Source organism: Danio rerio, chromosome 19 (assembly GCF_049306965.1).
Source record: "Danio rerio strain Tuebingen ecotype United States chromosome 19, GRCz12tu, whole genome shotgun sequence".
NCBI lineage: Eukaryota > Metazoa > Chordata > Actinopteri > Cypriniformes > Danionidae > Danio > Danio rerio.
This window is the reverse complement of record NC_133194.1, coordinates 10382125-10404158: the sequence shown is the minus strand read 5'-3', so window position 1 is coordinate 10404158 and position 22034 is coordinate 10382125. Positions and strand designations below refer to the sequence as shown.

Genomic DNA, 22034 nt, shown 5'->3' with positions numbered 1-22034 from the left:
TTTTACTGATTCCAGAAGGACTTTTTCTGAAATAAACTCTTTTAAGGACATTTTTAACAAAGTGAAACCAGAAAAGATTTTAAATTTACATTTTATCATGTATTAAGACAAAAAAATCTTTAATTTATTTTAATTCATGTTTTATTTTGTTTGTTGATTTTTAAATTGCATATTTATTGTTGAAAGATTCCTGCCATGAAAATAGCTTTGGTTGCTGACATGGCATTTAATAAAAAATACATTACATTACATCTGACTCCAACTATAAAACATTAAGAAGATTATATCAATATATAATTTAGATAAATGTTTGAACCTTTTGCTTTTACTTGTAACTATTACATTTGTTCATTTGGGGGCTCATGTCGTTTAGTGAAATCGCCTCGGCCAGTGGCGTCACTCACAGTCACACTCTCGTCAGTCTTGATTATTAAACAGAAGTAATTGACTAACACTTTTAGATGGCCGCTTCTATGCTTGCTCATTCTAAAGTATTTTTGATTAGTCCCCCTTAGATGTTCACCCTTGAGTTAAAGGTAATATCATTTATAATCAGAGGTCATGGCCATTATTATAAATTTAACCGACCACTGTTCAGTTAGCTGGAAGTGAAATGAATTGGATTTGAAGAGGATGTGTATTTTTCTTGTCCCAACGCACTGTTAGGAGGATAGTTTGAGAGACCAACAAACACGCACACATAATGTAGCAGAAGAACTGCAGAAGTTAATTGGGACTTGGGGACAGAAAGTCTCTAAAAGTACAATCTGGTGTCACCTTCATCAACAGTAGTTTGAAGGATTGAAGGAAAAAAGCAACTAATCATATATACAAAAATAAACTTTATTTTTTTCTGTTATTACTTTCCCACCATTGACATGTTTTGTTTTGTTTTTGTTTTGTTTTTTTTAACGGCTGTCCTTGTTTTAGCTGTATTACGGTAAGGGAAGACCTAGTGCATGGCCCGAGTGAGGGCGTACTCACACTATGTACAGTTTCCTTGAACCAGGCCAAAGCACGCTTGTCCCCCCTCCCGTCTCCCCTGACGGCCTGCACTCACATTGTATCGGGCTTGGGCAAGCTTACTTCATCGATGATGCGCTGTTCAGAAAGCGCTTTTACTCAGCACAGAGGAGATTTCTTTAGTTAGATCGGTTTATTTGTTTGATATGCATTGACACGCAGTCAAATATTTCCGATCTGGGAAACGGGCCTAGGCACGGATCGGATAGCATAGTGCGAGTAGGCCCTGAATCATGAGACTTAAGCCCCATTTAAGTTTGAAAATGCATAAGTTTTGCTACGGTTATGCCATCCGTCCACACTATGCCGGAGTTTTCGAGCGCCGAAAACAGAAAAAAAACGCTGAAAAGGCCGTTTTCATTCTAAAACACTGCTGCTCTGTCTTAGTGTGGATGGGGGAAAACAGAGGCATCTGAAAATGGAGGCAGGGCTGCAAACATTTGCCTCTCTGATTGTGGCTTTTCCCTCAATATTAAGTAGCCTACACACACAGTTAAAGTTCTGCATCCTCTCTTTGTAAGTTCAGACTTCGCAAGTTTGATATGGAAAACAGACTCCGGAGGACCGGTAAATCTTCAAAGGGAACAGTGTACTTTATAACCTTATTCACATCATCCTGGCTACGTTGTTTCACTATATCTTAATAATAAAATGAAAACATGATATAAGGAGCTGCTATTTTCATTTTGATATTAACAACTTAACAGACAGCAGAAATGTTGAGGTGTCGTGTAGCTGCATATGAGCGTAATCTTCGCTGTATGCGTGTTCATAACAAAACGAAGCCTATAACATTACTGCCTCCTTTCATTTTCACTGAAAATGCGAAACCCTCTCTTTTGCTGAATATCAGTTTTAATAATCAATAATGGCCATTATAAAAGTGTAACGTACATTAAGTTTTTACATTATAGGAAATGCAAGCGATCAGTCAATATACAGACTGTATGTAGTTACATTAATTATTAACTGATCGCGCTCAGCCGAAACACGTTACCTCAGAACAAGTAATAGATTCAAAAAACCAAAGTCAGGGAATATGTTGTTAGATAGAGACAACAAGATGAATTTAATATCATGTTTAACAAATACAGTGAGATTAGATCTAGCGGGAGATACTTGATGAACATATGAACATCTGACTAGATATGCTGAAGCGCATGCCAGAGAGTGTGTGTGTGGTCACGTGATGTGCATTTTCAGTAGTGTGGTGTAGACGGAGAGCAGTTCAGAAACGCTGGGTGAAATGCTAGTGTGGACGCGGATCGTTTTCGTTCTAAAATGTCGTTTTAAAACTAAAACGCACTAGTGTAAACGGGGCCTTAGTGAGGCAAAGTGTTAAGCACCTGTGGTCGGTCGGTCTGTCTGATGCAATTTTTAATGCACAATTGTACTGATTATTCTGCTTAGCCAATCACTTTAGAAAATAAAAAATACAAAACAATGACTGCAGGTAGACAGCAAACATTTATTGAAGAACTTATTGAAGAATACAGTGTTACACCACCTGTGTACTAGAGGAACACTTACATGAGGCACAGCTCCTAATTTGTCTGCTATTGACTAAATGATCAGTTTCACTTGCTTCTCCAGGATGGTCCTTCGAGGTTACTTTGAAATTAAATTTTGTCTTCCACAAAAACTTGCTACTTTTTCAGCACAAAGCATAATTTGTTTTAACTCCCATAATTAACCTGAAATCGGTGCAGCTACGCTTCTCAATAAGAGCAGGCTAATTGTTGAATATACATAGCTGGTATGATACTACATTTCATTGCATTGTACTTGTACATGTGTAATGACAATAAAGTTGTCTAATCTAATCTAATGATCCTGCTTGTTGACAGCAGTCGCAATTCTGCCATTCCCTTCACACACAGAGAGAGTTTAGTCCAACAGCAGGTCCCAGGTGTCACATATTATTTTGTTAGAAATGTACATCCACCTCTTCAAGCTCCTGAAGAGAAAAATACAAATTGAGAATTATATTAGAAGAGCTTGACGTCAATGGTATTTTCAGTGTGAATAGATACTGTTTAATGATGCTTCGTTTACATACAACATGATTTACAAGTCTTTAAAACATTGAGGTGTTTTGTACTTTTAAATGAGTTAAAATGCAAACAGGGTGGGAGGGAAATGCTGAATCTTACAAAGTAATTGGATCAATCAATTCCTCAAAGCCATCAGCCAGGGGATCAGTCTGCTTAATTTCATTCAGAAACTGGCGCAGGCCTTCAACAAAGTCACTTAATGACATAAAACAGCAAGTCAGACATCAATTCAATTTAATGAAATCAAACAAAGCTGAAGCAAAGCTAAAAATGAAGAGCACATCTTGACATTTTTCACAATCACTCCAAATCAAAACATTGTGCATTTCTGAGTGTGCCTCACACAGGTAAGTGGGCTGCACAAACCACCTGTAGAAACACCTTCCTCTCTACATGCACCAGACACTTAAACAGCATCTTACAAGGACCCAATAAGCAAACAATGTTTACTTTTGAATGTACCCCAAATCATGTTCCACCATTGTTTTCTTTAACCCTAAATACCTCCTTTGCACTATATTGTTCTGTCTTATGTAAAAGTATTTGTGTATTATAACTATAATATGTGTATAGTTAGATTACTGCCCCAGTATGTTAGTTATGTACAAGTAAAAAATATCTTGCTAGCTCCTGTGAGCAATATAAGGCTAGGTTTAGGTCACAACATCTATTTTGACGCCTAATAACGATGTAAAATGACGTTGATGTTTAGTTGTAAAGTGACCAAAATACGTCAAGGCAAAATTTAAATCATTTGACAGCCCTAATATATATATATATATATATATATATATATATATATATATATATATATATATATATATATATATATATATATACATATATATATATTGTAGCAGATGTCATGTGTGTTTAAGATCTTATGCCAGTTCACATAGGAACTAATTAAGGCGGAGCTAATTTCAAGGGGAACTATAAAAATGATGCACCACTGTGAGTAGAGAGACAAATGCATTCACTTCCAAGCATTCAACAAGCTAAGGAATGCTTATGCTTTTCTTGAGTTTCTCCCTTCCGTAACCAGCCAATGAGGTATGTTTGTTTTGTATGATTTGTTGGTTTGTTTGATTTGAAGTGTGGTGTTGTTGTTGTTGTTGTTATTTGTTTGGTGTGTGCATTTAACTGTTTGTTTATGAGCGGTGCTATTTATAAAGTTAAATTGTATTAGTTAAGATTATGTGATCCAGTGTTATGTGTGACCTTAATGTGGTGATTTGGATTAATTTGATATGGAAATGCACTGTTGTAATTCATTGTTGTATGTTTTTTAGTTCTTACGTCTGGTACACCCCTGATGTCTTGTGGTTTGCTCTATGTTGAGAACTGAAGACTTGCTATGAAAATAAACCAGTCAGTAGAAACCAAAGACTCTTGCTCGTTTGTTGCTGGAGGGAGCTACAGTAAGAACTCAAGGCTCATTGCGAGTATGAAAGAAGAAGCAGGACAATTTAACCAATGAACTCAGTCAAGTATTTTGTTGTGCAAAGCAACAAAGTGAAATTTTACATGGTTCAGCAATATCAGAAGGAAAGGACATTGCCGGTGTAATATGGAGACGCAAACATAACTTGAAGAGCAGCACAAGTCAAGACCAGCAGTAAGAGTGGTGCAGTTAAGTGTGATTAAAGGTACCTAACTGTGGTTAATGGCTGCAAAGACTTTAAGTATTGTTTAATATTGTCATGTTCCTTTCAAAATGTTGGTGGTTTATTATTGACTTGTATGTAAATTAAGTACTGTTTAACTGCCTGTTTCTATTGCTGTGAAATAAGAGTAAATTTCACTTTCAGCGTTTAATCAGATTAAGGCATGATTTATGGTCTTAACTTTAAATTAAGGAATAAATAAATAAGAAAAGAATTTTAGAAGTGAAAAAGGAGAAATTTAAATAATGTCAGATTTAGGTGAGCGGCCCATGGATGATAGAGTGAATCAGCAACTTGCAACTCAGCCCTCAGTGAGAAGTAAGGTGGCAACGGAAACTTCTGATGCTGTGGAGACTGAGCTACGAAGAGGAAAGAGGACTCGTAAGCTGACTGAAAAGGGTCAGAAGTTGCAAGAAGAGAAGTTGGAAAGGTATGAACAGAGATTCAAGGTCAGTTATGATAAATGGAAATCTCTTGTCAAAGAAGTAAAGTGGTTATTATCTGAGTCTTCTTCAATTGAATCATTACAAGATGTTATGGTAAGAATGACAAAGGCTTCTGCAGTTGTAGGCACTGGGTATGAAGATCTACGCCATTTGAGTATTCCTGACCATGATACACGCCGCCGAGTAGACCATTGTGAAGCAGTCACAAAGAAAATGGGGGTTTTGGTGAAGCATTATTTCGAAGGGAATAAGGAAATGGAGTCTGGATGGAGTGACATTGAGTTATCTGAAAAGGTCAGTGTGGGCACAAGGATTTCTAGAACTTCTACATCGTCTCAAAGTAAGTCAAGATCTTCTAAGTTTTCAAGTTTATCTGCTGCCAAAAAACAAGAAGCTGCTGCTGAGGTTGCTGCTAATGAAGCCACTTTAGAAGTCTTAAAGGAACAGGATCATCAGTTTAAGGAACTTCAGAAGCTTGAAGCTGAAGATAAGAAGCGTATAGCTGAACAAGAAGCTGATGATTCGAAGCGCCGTGAAGAAGAGGCTAAGGTGAAAGCTCAGCATGAGGTGGAAAATGCAGCTAGACGTAAGTTATTAGAAGATAAACGCCGCAAACTGGAACGTTTGGAGACAGTTAAGAAGTTAAATGCAGCTAAAGCACGTATGCAGATATATGAACAGAGTGAAGTTTCAGAAGATGATGAGCTTTTGAGTGACTTGTCTCATGACTGTGAATTTAAAGAAATCCATGTGGATAAAAGACACCACAGACCTGATAATTTGTCAACAAAAAATGTCACTTTACAGCCAACAGTGACAACTCCACAAATAGATAATACTTCTCTTGTCAAGGCTTTGACTGAATCTATGAGTGTCAATCGACTTCCTGTGCCAGAACCAATGGTTTTTAATGGGGATCCACTTAAGTTCAATGATTGGAAAACGTCCTTTCAAATGTTAATAGAGAAGAAATCCATTCCTGCAGTGGAGAAGATTTTCTATCTACGGAGGTATGTAGGAGATTCTGTCAAAAAGGCTCTTGAAGGCCATTTTCTTCTTGGAACAGATTCGGCTTATTGTTCAGCTTGGAAGATTTTGGAAGAAAGATATGGAAATCCATTTCTTATAGCCAAATCATTTCAAGAGAAGCTTTATGCTTGGCCAAAGATTGGTCCCAAGGAAAGTTTGGAACTACAAGAGTTTGTAGATTTCCTTCGTAGTTGTGAGGCTGCCATTCCTCAAATTAAAGAACTTGAAGTGTTAAATGATTGTAATGAGAACCAAAAAATTCTTGCTAAGCTGCCTGATTGGTTAACTTCAAGATGGAATAGAGAGGTGATGGAAACTGAAGAAAATACTAAAACATTTCCAAGTTTCAGCCAATTTGTTAAGTTCCTCACAAAGGAAGCCAAGATTGTGTGCAATCCTATAACATCACTTTATGCTCTGAAATCAAGCGATAAAGAAGGAACAAGGACGTTGAAGACTCGAAGCTCTGTGGGAAAGGTGTTGGCGACTAATTCTGGTGGAGACAACCTCGTCTTGGTGAGTTGTGTTTTTTGTCAAAAAAATGATCATAGTCTTCATAAATGTCATAAGTTCATGGAGAAGACGGTTGTTGAACGACACAAGTTTGTCTATAAGAAGATGTTATGCTTTGGATGTTTGAAGCCTGGACATCAATCAAGGATTTGTCAAAACAGAAGTGTCTGTGACATTTGTGCAAAAAACCATCCTACCTGTCTTCATGAAGATCGTTCAAGGAGTGTTGGAAATCATGGGGTGACTGAAAGCTTTAAGAAGAGTACAGATCCTTATCAGCATAGACACACAAGAGTTCTAAATGAGGCAACTTCGAACCAGGTAATGCAAGAAATTAATAATACCTGCACTTCTTCTATTATACCTGTATGGGTGTCTACAACATCTGAACCAGAGAAAGAGGTTCTAGTATATGCTCTCCTTGATACACAAAGTGATACAACCTTTATTCTTGAAGAGACTACACATGCACTGAATGTTAAGAAGAAAGCAGTTCAATTGAAACTTGCAACTATGGCTTCAAAGATTACAGTCGTTCCTTGTTTTAAAATGAAGGGTCTTCAAGTTAGAGGATTTTATTCGAAAACTAGGATTCCTCTGCCAACAACCTATTCAAGAGAGTTTGTTCCTGCCAGCAAAGATCACATTCCTACACCACAAACAGCAAGAGTATGGCCTCATCTTGAACATATTGCAGATGTCCTTGCTCCTCGACAAGGTTGTGATGTTGGCTTATTAATTGGATACAACTGTCCACAGGCTCTTCTTCCACGAGAGGTGGTGGCTGGTGAAGGAAATCAACCTTTTGCACAGAGGACCGATTTGGGATGGAGTGTAATTGGTCATGGTAATCCATGTGTTGACTCTGGCGATATTTATGGAACAAGTCATCAGATTATTGTGAGACAAGTAATGCCAAGTATACCTGCTTCTGTCAATCTCAAAACGAAGGTGCACTATGTCTGTCGAACAAAATCAAAGAAGTGGTTTCTCCAATAGATGTCATCAGGGTGTTTGAATCTGATTTTTGTGAGCAAGAATCTGAGGATTGCTGTATGTCTCAAGAGGATCTTCGATTCCTAGGGAAAATGAAAGCAGGTACATCATTAAATAAGGCTGGACATTATGAGATGCCACTACCATTTAAAGGTGACAGGCCTAACTTGCCAAACAATAAAGTCTGTGCAGTATATCGTCTCAAATGTTTGGCAAGAAGATTTAAGAAGGATATGCAGTATTACAGTGATTATTATGCTTTCATGAATGAAATCATTGCCTGTGGAGATGCTGAGAAGGTTCCACCTGAAGAAGATGAGAAATGTTCAGCATGGTACATTCCTCATCATGGAGTGTGTGATGTCCTGTCATATGGCCACACAAGACTGAGGGTAACAAACACACGCACACATTCGCTCAGACACACACACACACACACACACACACACAAACACACACGCACATTCGCTCAAACGCACACACTCGCTCAGACACACACACACACACACACGCGCTTACACATACACGCACATTCGCTGAAACGCGCACATTCGCTGAGACCCAAACAATACTCTCCTGCTCCTTCACTAGCTGACAAGCGCGCACCTTGCTCAACTACACGCATACAAACAGGCATAACATCCATAAGAACTTTAGGTAATTAGAGACTGACAACTTCTCTTTATTTCATATCTTTATTTATAAAATAAGTTCCAAATATTACATGTCACAATTTCTTTCAGTTTCGGTACATTGTTTACTGGTTTGGAGTGCACACATTCTAGTTTACATTAGTACTGTTTCTGTTATTTCTGTTTACTTATGGTTATTTCTGTTGAGTTAAAGTTACCGGAGGGTGCAGTGGAGGATGATGCTGTGGTCCGCTGGATCGGCCAGTCATGTTTACTGGCAAAGGGCTGGTTCCTGTGTGTGCGTCAAAGATTTATGTCCGGGTGATCCCGCGTGGCGGAACCAATGTGCCGAAATGATAAGGGGGGGAAAGTTTACTTTGAATGTTTTTCTATATTACTTGTTTGTTTAATTTAAATAATTTGTTTATTTTGAGTAATTATGTCTTGTATTTTGTAAATGTCTTTTTGTTTAGAATTAGTTTGATTAGTAAATATTATATTTATAATTGTTATGTTTTATTGTTTCACCTATGTTGTTTAAGTGGATCCACCGTTTGTGTATAAATACTCTGTAGTTGTTTCATTTGGTAGGTCAGTTTGGTTGTGTTCAGACTTCCTGAATTTCTGTTATATTTTTGTTGACCTCAATTTGTTTTCCAACTAGTTTTTATGTTGGATTATTGGTTTGTTTAAGTTAAATAAATATTTTTTGGCCTTATTTTCCTGTGTCCTCGTGCCTTACCGCTGGGCTATCTCACATATGGTGTCAGAAGGTGGATTTTAATAGAGGACACAGGTTTTTTTTTGTTTCCCTCTCCATAGCCTCAGTACATTGAGTTGCCATGAGCCGTCAGCAAAAGAAGGGGCCCATGAAGCCAGTTTCTGTGGAGCAAGAGGAGGAGCAAGGAAGGCCTGCAGAGGAGGAAATGGAGCACAAGGATAAAGATGAGATGGCAAGTAGAGAGCCAACTTTGGCTGATTTAACAAGTTTGTTTAGTGCGCATATGGCAAAAATGGATTCCAGGGAGGCGGTCAGAAAGCAGGAACACATAGATCAAGAACGACGGTTTAAAGCATTACAACATCAGTTCAGTTTATTACAAATGGAAGTTCAGGCCCGCACCTCACCTACATCTGATGCCTGCCACATTGATACACATTCTCTAGATGTGCATGGTGCTCAAGCAGATACTGATAATCAGCAGTTTACCTCCCCAAATGTCTTCCACTCAAATGCTGACCTTATTGATGATCGCTTCCCACCACCAAGATTTCGGGAACCTCGATTAGAGAAGTTGGCTGATTCTGATGATATAGAGCACTTCTTAATAACTTTTGAACGAATCGCTACAGCCTGTCGCTGGCCTAAAGCTGACTGGGCATTTCATTTGATCCCTCTATTAACTAGCAGGGCAAGAGCTGCATATGTCCAAATGGACCTGGATGACTCTACCGAGTATGATAAGGTTAAAGCTGCCATCTTGGTAAAGTATGACATAAATGCTGAAACTTATAGGCTGAGATTTCGTTCCCTCACTGTTCTCCCTTCTGAGGCTCCCAAGGAGTTGTATACCAGACTTAAAGACCTGTATGGAAAGTGGATTAAGCCCAAAGGAAAAACTACTGAAGAGGTAGGAGAAATAATTATTTTAGAACAATATCTGCGAATGCTTTCTCCTGAACTTCAGGTCTGGATAAGGGAGCGTGACCCCACGACAGCAGCAGAGGCTGCTGCCTTAGCGGATGTCTTTGTGGCAGCAAGGGGGAAGAATCAGTCCTGGGGCAGGAAAACAAGCAGTGAGGCACGAAGACCACCCTTTCCTCAATTTCAACCAAAATCCATGGCTGGATTGGGTAAGACTCCTAAGGGAGGTTCCCCAGAAATGAAACCTGCTATGACTCTGAGAAGACCAGTGGTCTGCTATCTCTGTGGACAAGAGGGGCACACAAAACCTGTTTGTCCAAGGAATGTAGTTAAACCGACTAATCTGTGTTATGTTCCTAGAGGTTGGGAGGATAAAGCCCAGAAGCCAAATTCCTTGCTGCATGCCATCACTGTGAAAGTGAATGGTAAAGAGTTTCCTGCTCTGATTGATACTGGGAGTGACCAGACACTGGTGAGTCGGAAGGTTGTGGCTCCATCTTCAGTTAATGCAAGTAATAAGCTTTCCATTTGCTGTGTTCACGGTGATGAGAGATTGGTGCCTACTGCAGATCTATATCTGGCTGTTAACAACCAACCCTACTTGCTAGAGGTGGGGGTAGTGGATAATCTTCCCTATCCTGTAGTGTTAGGACGAGATTTGCCAGTGCTTTTGGATCTTATCCAGCCCATGTCACAGTGCAATATGGTACTTACTAGAGCCAAGGCAAAACAACAAGATGAACCAGCACAAACTCTGTCAATGTTGCCATTTTATAATGCTGATCTAGAAACCAGTCCTCCAAAACCCAAGACGACTAGACGACAAAGGAGACATGCAAAGTTGCAATATAATGCCTCTCGTCTGCCTGCAGGTGAAGTAGATGGTCTTAATCCACAAATGAAATTACCCACCAACATTAGTGAATTGCAGCAAAATGACACCAGTCTTGTTGCATATTTCGAGCAAGCAAACCAGATGGAGATGGGCGATAAAGTGATTGATGATAACTGTGAGCGATTTATGATTTCAGAGAACATACTCTACCGTCAGATTGGATCAGTGAAACAGCTGATTGTTCCAAAGGAGGCTCGGGAACTTGTTCTTCACTTGAGCCACTCAATCCCATGGGCTGGCCACCTAGGGGTAAGGAAAACCATAGAACGGATCAAGAAGTATTTCTACTGGCCTGGTCTGAAGGCTGATGTTGTTCAGTATTGCAAGAGCTGCCCTGAGTGTCAACTGGTATCTCTCCATCATCCACCTCGAGTACCACTACAGCCACTTCCTTTGATTAGTACTCCGTTTGAAAGACTGGGCATGGATATCGTTGGCCCAGTAGAAAAAAGCAGCTTGGGTAATAGATTTCTGCTGGTTATCACAGATTATGCTACAAGGTACCCAGAGGTATTCCCTTTGAAATCTATGAAAGCAAAGAACGTGGCAACCTGTTTAATCCAGTTCTGTTCCAGAGTCGGGTTACCCCGTGAAATTCTTACTGACCAAGGGACTAACTTTATGTCTACTCTGTTGAAGCAGGTCTACCAGTTGCTGGGTATTAAGAGTCTGCGCACAACTCCATACCATCCGCAGACTGATGGGCTCACTGAGCGGTTTAATCAAACCTTGAAGCAGATGCTCAGAAAGTTTGTTGATGAGACTGGTAAGAATTGGGACCAGTGGCTTCCCTATATACTTTTTGCTTATCGGGAGGTTCCCCAAGCATCAACTGGGTTTTCTCCCTTTGAGCTTTTGTATGGGCATGAAGTTCGGGGACCTTTGACCCTACTTAAAGAGATGTGGGAAGGTATTAAAGGAGACCGGGAGCCTTCTAATGTTGTGGCTTATGTCTTGCAAATGCGGGAGCGTCTGGAGAAAATGAGAGCTTTGGCAAGAACCCATATGGCGGAGGCCCAGAAACGCCAACGAACATGGTATGATCAGCGAGCACGTGAAAGAGAATTTGTGAGTGGGGAAAAGGTGTTGGTGATGTTGCCTAGCAAGGAGAACAAGCTTTTGGCCAAGTGGCAGGGCCCTTTTAATATCAAGAGCCGGCTAGGCCCTACAACTTATGAAGTGGCAACTCCAGGTCAGGAGCATGCCAGCAGAATACTGCATGTGAATCTGTTAAAAAAGTGGGTGCCCCGTTCTGAACAGGTACTGCTTGTATGCCGTGTCCAAGGAGATGAGGAGTGTGAGGATCAATATCTGCCTCAGCCAACATCTGCTGACATTAGGCTGGACCATCTGCCTGAAAAACAACGAAGACAGGTGAGCCCTCTTTGCAATCCTCAAATATTTTCTGAGTTGCCGGGTCACACTTCTCTGATCCAACATGATGTGATCCTGAAACCTGATGTTGCTGTTAGACGTATGAGTTACAGAATACCTGAGAAATTGCAAGAGGCCTTGAAGGAGGAAGTGGACTTTATGCTGAGCCTAGGGATCATAGAACCTTCCCAGAGTGAGTGGTGCCATCCAGTGGTCCTGGTTCCAAAAAAAGATGGAAACATACGATTTTGCATTGATTTCCGGTACTTGAATTCTGTATCACAGTTTGATTGCTATCCTACTCCCCGTATTGATTCATTAATAGATCGATTGGGCAAAGCAGTATACCTGACCACACTGGATCTTTCTAAAGGATACTGGCAAATACCTTTGACTGAACGGGCCCGGCCTTTGACAGCATTTAGGACACCATGGGGCCTATTCCAGTTCCGATTTCTTCCCTTTGGCCTGCATGGGGCACCGGCAACATTTCAGAGGCTTATGGACCAGGTATTGCAAGGGTTAACGTTTGCTGCAGCTTATCTTGATGATATTATAATTTACAGTACAACCTGGGAGGAGCACATGCAACATCTCCATGAAGTCTTCCAACGGCTCCAAAGAGCTGGTCTGACTGCTAATCCTGCGAAGTGTGCCATAGCCCGGAAAGAGGCAGAATACCTGGGCTTTGTCATTGGCAATGGAGTGGTGCGACCACAGATTAAGAAGATTCAGGCACTGGAAGAATGTCCTTTACCACAGACACGTAAGGAGTTAAGATCATTTCTTGGAATGGCAGGCTTCTATAACCGCTTTATTCCTAACTTCTCCAGTAGAGCTGCTACCTTGACTGACATGGTGGGTGTCCGGTGCCCGAATCAATGCCAATGGACTGAAGAGAGGATGGCTGCATTCAAAGACATACAGACTGCATTGACAACCAACACTGTACTGTATAATCCAGACTTCACCAAAGAATTTATTGTGCAGACAGACGCCTCTGAAAGAGGTTTAGGAGCAGTACTGTTACAGGGATCCCCAGGTGAGCGACGACCTGTAGTCTTCATTAGCCGCAAACTCTTTCCAAGAGAAACCCGTTATTCCACAATTGAGAAGGAATGTTTGGCGGTGAAATGGGCCTTAGACTCCTTGAGATATTATTTGCTTGGAAGAGAATTCATACTGGAAACAGACCACAAAGCACTCCAATGGCTGGAAAGAATGAGAGATACTAATGGGCGAATCACAAGGTGGTACCTGGCCATGCAACCATTCCGATTTAAGGTCCACCACGTTCCTGGCAAGGCAAATGTAACTGCAGACTATCTTTCCCGCTGTGCCAGCGAGACGCCCGAAGGGAGGGGGTGTGTGATGTCCTGTCATATGGCCACACAAGACTGAGGGTAACAAACACACGCACACATTCGCTCAGACACACACACACACACACACACACACACAAACACACACGCACATTCGCTCAAACGCACACACTCGCTCAGACACACACACACACACACACGCGCTTACACATACACGCACATTCGCTGAAACGCGCACATTCGCTGAGACCCAAACAATACTCTCCTGCTCCTTCACTAGCTGACAAGCGCGCACCTTGCTCAACTACACGCATACAAACAGGCATAACATCCATAAGAACTTTAGGTAATTAGAGACTGACAACTTCTCTTTATTTCATATCTTTATTTATAAAATAAGTTCCAAATATTACATGTCACAATTTCTTTCAGTTTCGGTACATTGTTTACTGGTTTGGAGTGCACACATTCTAGTTTACATTAGTACTGTTTCTGTTATTTCTGTTTACTTATGGTTATTTCTGTTGAGTTAAAGTTACCGGAGGGTGCAGTGGAGGATGATGCTGTGGTCCGCTGGATCGGCCAGTCATGTTTACTGGCAAAGGGCTGGTTCCTGTGTGTGCGTCAAAGATTTATGTCCGGGTGATCCCGCGTGGCGGAACCAATGTGCCGAAATGATAAGGGGGGGAAAGTTTACTTTGAATGTTTTTCTATATTACTTGTTTGTTTAATTTAAATAATTTGTTTATTTTGAGTAATTATGTCTTGTATTTTGTAAATGTCTTTTTGTTTAGAATTAGTTTGATTAGTAAATATTATATTTATAATTGTTATGTTTTATTGTTTCACCTATGTTGTTTAAGTGGATCCACCGTTTGTGTATAAATACTCTGTAGTTGTTTCATTTGGTAGGTCAGTTTGGTTGTGTTCAGACTTCCTGAATTTCTGTTATATTTTTGTTGACCTCAATTTGTTTTCCAACTAGTTTTTATGTTGGATTATTGGTTTGTTTAAGTTAAATAAATATTTTTTGGCCTTAATTTTCCTGTGTCCTCGTGCCTTACCGCTGGGCTATCTCACAGAGTGTATCATCCAAAGAAGCCTGGAAAAATTAGAGTGTTTTTGATTGTTCTGCAAGGTTTCAAGGAACTTCTTTAAATGACCATCTTTTGACAGGCCCAGAGCTGACAAATACTCTAGTGGGTGTCTTGTGTCGTTTCAGGAAAAATCCAGTTGCCATTATGTGTGACATAGAACGCATGTTTCATCAGTTTCATGTCAAAGCAGAGGACCGAGATTATCTTCGATTCTTATGGTGGGACAACGGCAATTTGGAAGCTCAACCCTCAGTGTATAAAATGAAAGTTCATTTATTTGGTGCAGCTTCTTCCCCAGGTTGTGCAAATTATGGTCTTAAACATCTTGCTGCTGAAGGAAAAGGAATGTTCACTGAAGATGTTATTAGGTTCATCCAAAGGAACTTTTACGTTGATGATGGATTAGTAAGTGTGCCAACTGTAGCTGAAGCAATTGCCCTTGTAGCTGAAGCTAAGAAACTTTGTAGCACTGGGAAACTTCGACTTCACAAGTTCATTTCCAACAGTAAGAATGTTATCGCTTCAATTCCTCAAGAGGATCTTGCTAAAGGAGTAAAGGATTTGGATCTGGATCTGGGTGAGATGTATGTGGAGAGAGCACTTGGTGTTCAATGGTCAATTGCATCTGATGAATTCCAGTTTAGAGTCATTGTAAAGGAACATCCATTTACTCGCAGAGGAGTGTTGTCAACGATAGCATCTGTGTTTGATCCACTTGGATTTATGGCACCATTCATTTTGGTGGGCAAGAAGATTCTACAACAGCTGTGCTACAACAAGGCTAGTTGGGACGATTCATTGCCTGAAGACTTGCAATCTCGATGGGAACGTTGGCTTTTAGATCTGCCAAATTTAGCTGATGTGAAGATCCCACGATGTTATGTTCCACAGATAAGTAACGAAGCCATTCGTTTTGAACTCCATCATTTCTCTGATGCTAGCATCTCAGGATATGGGGAATGCTCCTATCTTCGAACAGTCAGTGCATCAGGTGAGGTTCATTGCTCTTTCGTCATGGGAAAGTCACGAGTTGCACCAACAAAAATAACTACTATTCCAAGACTAGAACTTTCAGCTGCAGTGGTCGCTGTACGGGTCAGTGATATGCTGAAGAAAGAATTGGACATTTAAGGATTTACAGGAATGTTTCTGGATTGATTCTAAGGTAGTTCTGGGATACATCAACAATGATGCTAGGAGATTCCAAGTTTTTGTAGCTAATCGTGTTCAACGTATCAAGTTGAGTACTGAATCGAATCAATGGAAATATGTAGGCACTGAAGATAATCCTGCAGATTCTGCTTCTAGAGGTTTGATGGTTGAACAACTAGTGGCGTCAAGTTGGCTCAAGGGACCAAAATTCTTGTGGCAGAAAGATCTTCCCAGTGATGAAGTTAAGGTGGGAGATGTGATCACAAGTAATGATCCAGAGCTTCGAAAGGTTCAAGTTTTCAATATCCAAGCAAATAAAGAAAAATCATTGTTAGAACGTCTTCTCAAATTCTCGGACTGGGCAAGGATGGTGAAGGCCATTGCCAGACTTAAACGGTATGTAAGAGAAGCTAAAGGTTTTGGATCCAAATCTTCTGAACCTACTACTTTGGAGCAAAGGAAAGATGCTGAGCTCTTTATCATTCGGTTAGTTCAAGAAGCAACCTTTTACCATGAAATGACGAGTCTCAAGAAACAACTAGCATTTACATCTGATGCTCAAACCAAAAGCCAGTTGTACAAGTTAAGTCCTTTTTTGGATAATCAAGGCATACTCCGAGTTGGAGGTCGCTTGGCAAATGCAACTCTTCATTTAGACATAAAATATCCTGCCATTCTTCCAAGGAAAAATCATTTCTCAGCATTACTAATCAAACATTATCATGAACGAGTACAACATCAAGGGCGAGGAATGACCGTGAATGAACTTCGGTCCAATGGTATATGGATTCTTGGATGCAGTAGTGCTGTTTCTTCTCACATATACAAATGCCTGAAATGTAGGAAATTTAGAAGGTGTGTAGAAGAACAGAAAATGGCTGATCTTCCTGAAGATCGTGTGCAGCCAACTCCACCTTTTCTAATGTGTGGAATGGATTGTTTTGGACCTTTTTATGTTACCGATGGTAGAAGGCAACTCAAACGCTATGGGTTATTGTTGACTTGTATGTGTTCCAGAGCCATACACATTGAAATGCTTGATGCTCTGTCTACTGATGCATTTATTAATGCTCTCCGCTCCTTTATAGCCATTCGTGGAACAGTTCGCCAAATTCGATGTGATCAGGGTACGAACTTTGTGGGGGCAAGCAGAGAATTTATGAGCACATTGAAAACAATGGATCAAGGGCAGATAAAGAAACTTGGCTGCGAGTTGATCATGAACATTCCATCAGCAAGTCATATGGGAGGTGTCTGGGAAAGACAGATACGTACCGTAAGAAATGTTTTGACTTCTGTTCTTGACCAATGTCCTGGGGCACTTGACAGTACTTCCCTGTGAACTCTGTTGTATGAGGTTATGGCTATTGTGAATAGCAGGCCTTTGACTGTTGAGCATTTGAATGACCCTCTAGGTCCAGAACCTCTTACCCCAAATCACATCTTGACAATGAAGTCTATGATTGTGGAACCACCACCTGGAGTGTTTGTCAAAGAAGATCTTTATCTCCGTAAACGATGGCGCAAAGTGCAGTATTTAGTCAACAACTTCTGGTCGCGCTGGAGAAAAGAGTATCTTTTAAATCTTCAGCAAAGACAGAAATGGAATAAGAATCGTAGGAATGTTAAAGTGAATGACATAGTTATCCTTAAAGATGATGTTTCACCACGTAACAAGTGGAAATTGGCAAAGGTGGTAGACGTGTACCAAGGAAAGGATGGCAAAGTGAGACAAGTCAAGTTGTTAATGAGTGACTCTTCGCTTGATGGAAAGGGTAAGCGATTGTCTAAACCAAGTTACCTTGAGCGTCCAATACAGAAGGTAGTCATTCTTCTTGAAGCTGATTGAAGACTGCTTGATTTCACACTATCACTCCATGGGTTGCATTAATTTTCATAATTGTGTTTAAGTGTGATTTATAAAAAAGGAAAAAATCACAAGTGATTTGGTGGGCGTGTAGCAGATGTCATGTGTGTTTAAGATCTTATGCCAGTTCACCTAGGAACTAATTAAGGCGGAGCTAATTTCAAGGGGAACTATAAAAATGATGCACCACTGTGAGTAGAGAGACAAATGCATTCACTTCCAAGCATTCAACAAGCTAAGGAATGCTTATGCTTTTCTTGAGTTTCTCCCTTCCGTAACCAGCCAATGAGGTATGTTTGTTTTGTATGATTTGTTGGTTTGTTTGATTTGAAGTGTGTTGTTGTTGTTGTTTGTTTGGTGTGTGCATTTAACTGTTTGTTTATGAGCGGTGCTATTTATAAAGTTAAATTGTATTAGTTAAGATTATGTGATCCAGTGTTATGTGTGACTTTAATGTGGTGATTTGGATTAATTTGATATGGAAATGCACTGTTGTAATTCATTGTTGTATGTTTTTTAGTTCTTACGTCTGGTACACCCCTGATGTCTTGTGGTTTGCTCTATGTTGAGAACTGAAGACTTGCTATGAAAATAAACCAGTCAGTAGAAACCAAAGACTCTTGCTCGTTTGTTGCTGGAGGGAGCTACATATATATATATATATATATATATATATATATATATATATATATATATATATATATATATATATGTATATATATATATATATATATATATATATATATATATATATATATATATATGTGAGGGCTGTCAAATGATTAAAATAGATAAATAAATGGATTCAATTAATTTATTTCCTCAACATTCTACACACAATACCCCATAATGACAATGTGAAAAAAGATTTTTTTGAAATTGTTTCAAGCTTATTAAAAATAAATAACCTGAAAAAACAAATGGCGATTGCTATTTTGTTGCTAGGCGTTTGCTAAGGTGTTCTAGGTGGTTGCTAAAGTGTTGCTAGGTGGTTATGGTGTTCTGAGTGGTTGCTAAGGAGTGCTAGGCAGTTGCTAAGGTGTTGCTATAGCAAGTTAATTTAGTATAGTTCGAAGGTTTGGAGTTGGTTTGGTGGTTGTAGCAATAGAATATGGATGCAGCCTTTATGATGCAAGCTGAGATTGCATCACTAAGCGATGCACTGTCAGACACAATGAACTCAAATGGAGCGAGTGACGTCACTGCAGCATTGGATGCAGCTCAGATTGCACTGCACCAGGTTTGCATCCAGACCCCTTTCGGTTGTAGTATGAAAGGTCTAGGAGGAGATGTGTTCTTAAAATAGTCTAAGAAGAAGTTTATGAAGCATAACAGTTTGTTGGCTTAGTCAAGTCACCATAATAACATCTTAATATTCTTTTCTTTAATAATCTAACCATGTGATGTGTCTATTGCTGATACACACATGTATGTGTTAATTTTACTGAAGGTGCAATATTAACTTTCATTTGCATCTTTAATCTCTTTAACATTTTTTATTTAATAAAAGATTCAAGTAAAAAAATGGAGCAAAGGTATTCCAGATCCACTGTATGGAGGCAGATTAGTACAACTAGGTGGAATCTTCTCTAGCCTATTTCTTAGCTCCTTATAGGACATTATTATCATTATTGGCTCTGTAACTTGGGTCCAAGTCAATGCAAAGTTTTAAATGGTGGGCTTACTTTGGTGCTTCTTGAAGCTGTTGTCGAGTAAATGCTTTACTTTTCACCATCTCATTAATGATGATTTTCTTCGCATTAATCCATACACTGTCGAACAAAAAAATGAAACATTATTTCAAAGTTTAACTGTTTGTTAAGGGCCAGATTCACTATCTTTATTACTAGTCGCAAAGCTGATGTCAGGGTTTACAAAAAAAGCGGCATGAGCACTGAAAAATAATTGATTGAGTTGGGTTTTTGATTGCGTTGGTCATTATGGAAACTAGCTGCTGTATTTTTGTCATATCACCTGCTGATGGTTTCTTCCTCTTCTGTATTTTTATAGCTTTCTACTTTTTAAATGATTTGCTTTGTTTAGTAAATCTGACCCCAAGACATATGCTCGGCATAATTGAGTACAACCATTTTGAAAATGAATATTTGCAAGCATTTCTCAGTGAATATAGGCAATGTATTTTGGTGCATTTGAACAAAACAGATTTATTAAATGGATATATTTATTAAAATGATATTTTAGTCATCGAACATCTTTAGAAATAAAAAGATCATATAAATTAATGCAAAATATTGAAAATTACAGACTACAGAATTATTGGGGGGTCTCTTGATTTTTGATACACTATGAACAGCAGCTAAACTAATGGCCCGTTTCCACTGTCAAAAGGCGTACCGAACCGTACCATACCACTTTTTCGGCACCCTTTCGAAAGGGTACCAAACATGAAAGAGTCTACCAAAAGGCGAAGCTAGATGCGCAGCCGAACCCTATTGATTTACAGAGATACATCATTCGCTTTCGCAAGAAGCCAGAGTAAAACAAAAAACCTGCCATGGTTATACACAGCCGAGAGATTACAGCGGAATTATATATACACATAGTAACGAGCCATGGTCGAACCGGGCTCAAGAAAACCTTGCCTTGTCTTCGTCTTGATGAACAGCCACAAAGCCATGGAGTAGAGCAGAATCTACCCTGTGCCTCGTGGTTTTTTGCGAGCTAGTCTGAAGCGCGAGGATTTTTGCTTTCTTGCTTGCGCTCGTCGCTCGTCTATATCTGAAATAACAAACCTCTTGAGCTGATGATAATAACGTGCGCTTGTTTATTGACGTGCTTTTGAAACCCGATCCTATCAGACACTTACAAATGTGAGAGTGAAGCAAGAAAAAAAAAAGAACCCTGGAAAAGGGAGCAAAAGTTCAGCAAACGTGAACAAACTGCCTTGTTTTAATTTTTATCATCCCCTTTTGGACTATTATGAACTGGGAATGATGGAATGACTCTCTAACAGAGGCTACACGTGCTGCTGAAGATTACAGAAACACATAAGAGGTTTTCACTGACTGTAGGCTATATTTTGTGTTGTTTTTAACCTAAATAAGGACGAAATATCTGCTGTGTGTGGTTTTTCTGAAGTTAGTAACATCGGAGATTGTAAGGGTCTGTACGCCCACTAAAAGGATACCCTTGGCAGTGGAAACGCAAGCCTGATAAAGGTGACCCGTACCGAACCGTACCGTACTGTACCAGTCAGTGGAAACGAGCCATAATTGTTTTCTTTGTTCTTCATTTACACCAGGGGATATCTCAAGCCCTCTAGAGATTGTGCAGCGCCATTGTTGTGATCCAAGTCCTGTGGAGAGATGATGCCAACCATAGAGGACTTCTAGAGGTCTCCATAATCCTAGGCCAGGCCGTATCTTGAGCAGATGCAGTGGCAGTCATGGTAGAGTGGAGAGCATGAGTGAAGACCACAGTGACAGACAAGTTTCCGCTTTGATCCCGTGGGATAGCCTGTACACCCGCTGCTGACCTACTCACACCTCTAGCTTCTCCAAAATGGACGTCCAGAGTTCTCCAGACTCCAGCGCCTAGACTACAGCTCTGCACGAGAAGTTTGTCCAAAGGAGAAATGGTCATGGCCAACAAAGCCTGAGATCTCTATGGAAGTTTTTTCCTTCACTTTCGTCAATTGGTGAAGTCTGTTCGTCGCCACTGGCTTGCTTGGTTTGGGACTTGTGGAGCTGCTCATCGATAAGTTTGCTCTTCAGTGTTTGGACATTCAGCAGTGAAAATGAAACCACACTGAACGGAACTTCAACTCTGAAAACTGGACTGACACAGTTTCAATTTCAGTTCACTAGAACTTCTATCTTAAGCTGCTTTGACACAATCCACATTGTAAAAGAGCTATAGAAATAAAGAGGAATTGGATTCATTTTTGGTTCTTTTTTGAAATTATCTAAATTTTTTCTTCAACATCAATTTGAGCTACTAATTTTTTGACCCTTATCGTAAGTTATTTTGTTAGATTAGTTCCAGATTTGGTTTCAGTACTGACTAATGCACAAATCTAATTTCATAAAGCATTCTATAGAAAATATTGATTGATTGAGATTTGTGAGGGTGTACTTGTATATGCTGAGCACTGTGTGTTAAAGAGCATAAAAAGACCCTGCTTACCTCTCTATTTCAGTCTCTGTTGTGCCCATATAGATCTCATTTTCAAATTTGTGGTACACCATCCAATAACCTAAAAACGCTCTCCTGATAAGTCTACACCAAACAAAAGATGATTATGAGGAGGAATATATTATATACAGTATGCATTGAAGAACTAGTCATGTGGATAAAAAAGC

The 22034-nt window shown here is 39.7% G+C and overlaps 3 protein-coding genes across 5 annotated transcripts in view; 1 reads left to right on the top strand and 2 right to left on the bottom strand.

Annotated features, from left to right (window-relative positions):
• si:rp71-15k1.1 overlaps nt 1–22034 on the bottom strand; it is a 73694-nt gene that overhangs the window by 7401 nt on the left and 44259 nt on the right. The window lies entirely within an intron of this gene.
• Nucleotides 2472–22034, bottom strand: part of si:ch73-15n24.1 — a 45510-nt gene continuing 25947 nt past the window's right edge. The window contains exons 18-21 of one of the 3 annotated variants that reach the window (XM_068215033.2): nt 21859–21951; nt 19398–19484; nt 3177–3272; nt 2472–2980 (exon numbers count right to left, since the gene is read on the bottom strand). In XM_068215033.2, coding sequence (XP_068071134.1) covers nt 2911–2980; nt 3177–3272; nt 19398–19484; nt 21859–21951 — 346 coding nt within the window. In that variant the 3' untranslated portion in view covers nt 2472–2910. The remainder of the gene's footprint in view (nt 2981–3176; nt 3273–19397; nt 19485–21858; nt 21952–22034) is intronic. The other 2 variants (XM_073930562.1, XM_068215034.2) reach the window with 2 other exon arrangements.
• On the top strand, nt 8950–14633 carry LOC141379013 (uncharacterized). Its single transcript, XM_073931490.1, has 2 exons — nt 8950–12467; nt 12600–14633. Exons 1-2 carry the CDS (start codon nt 9203–9205, stop codon nt 13673–13675), a joined length of 4341 nt encoding a protein of 1446 aa, XP_073787591.1. The 5' UTR covers nt 8950–9202; the 3' UTR covers nt 13676–14633.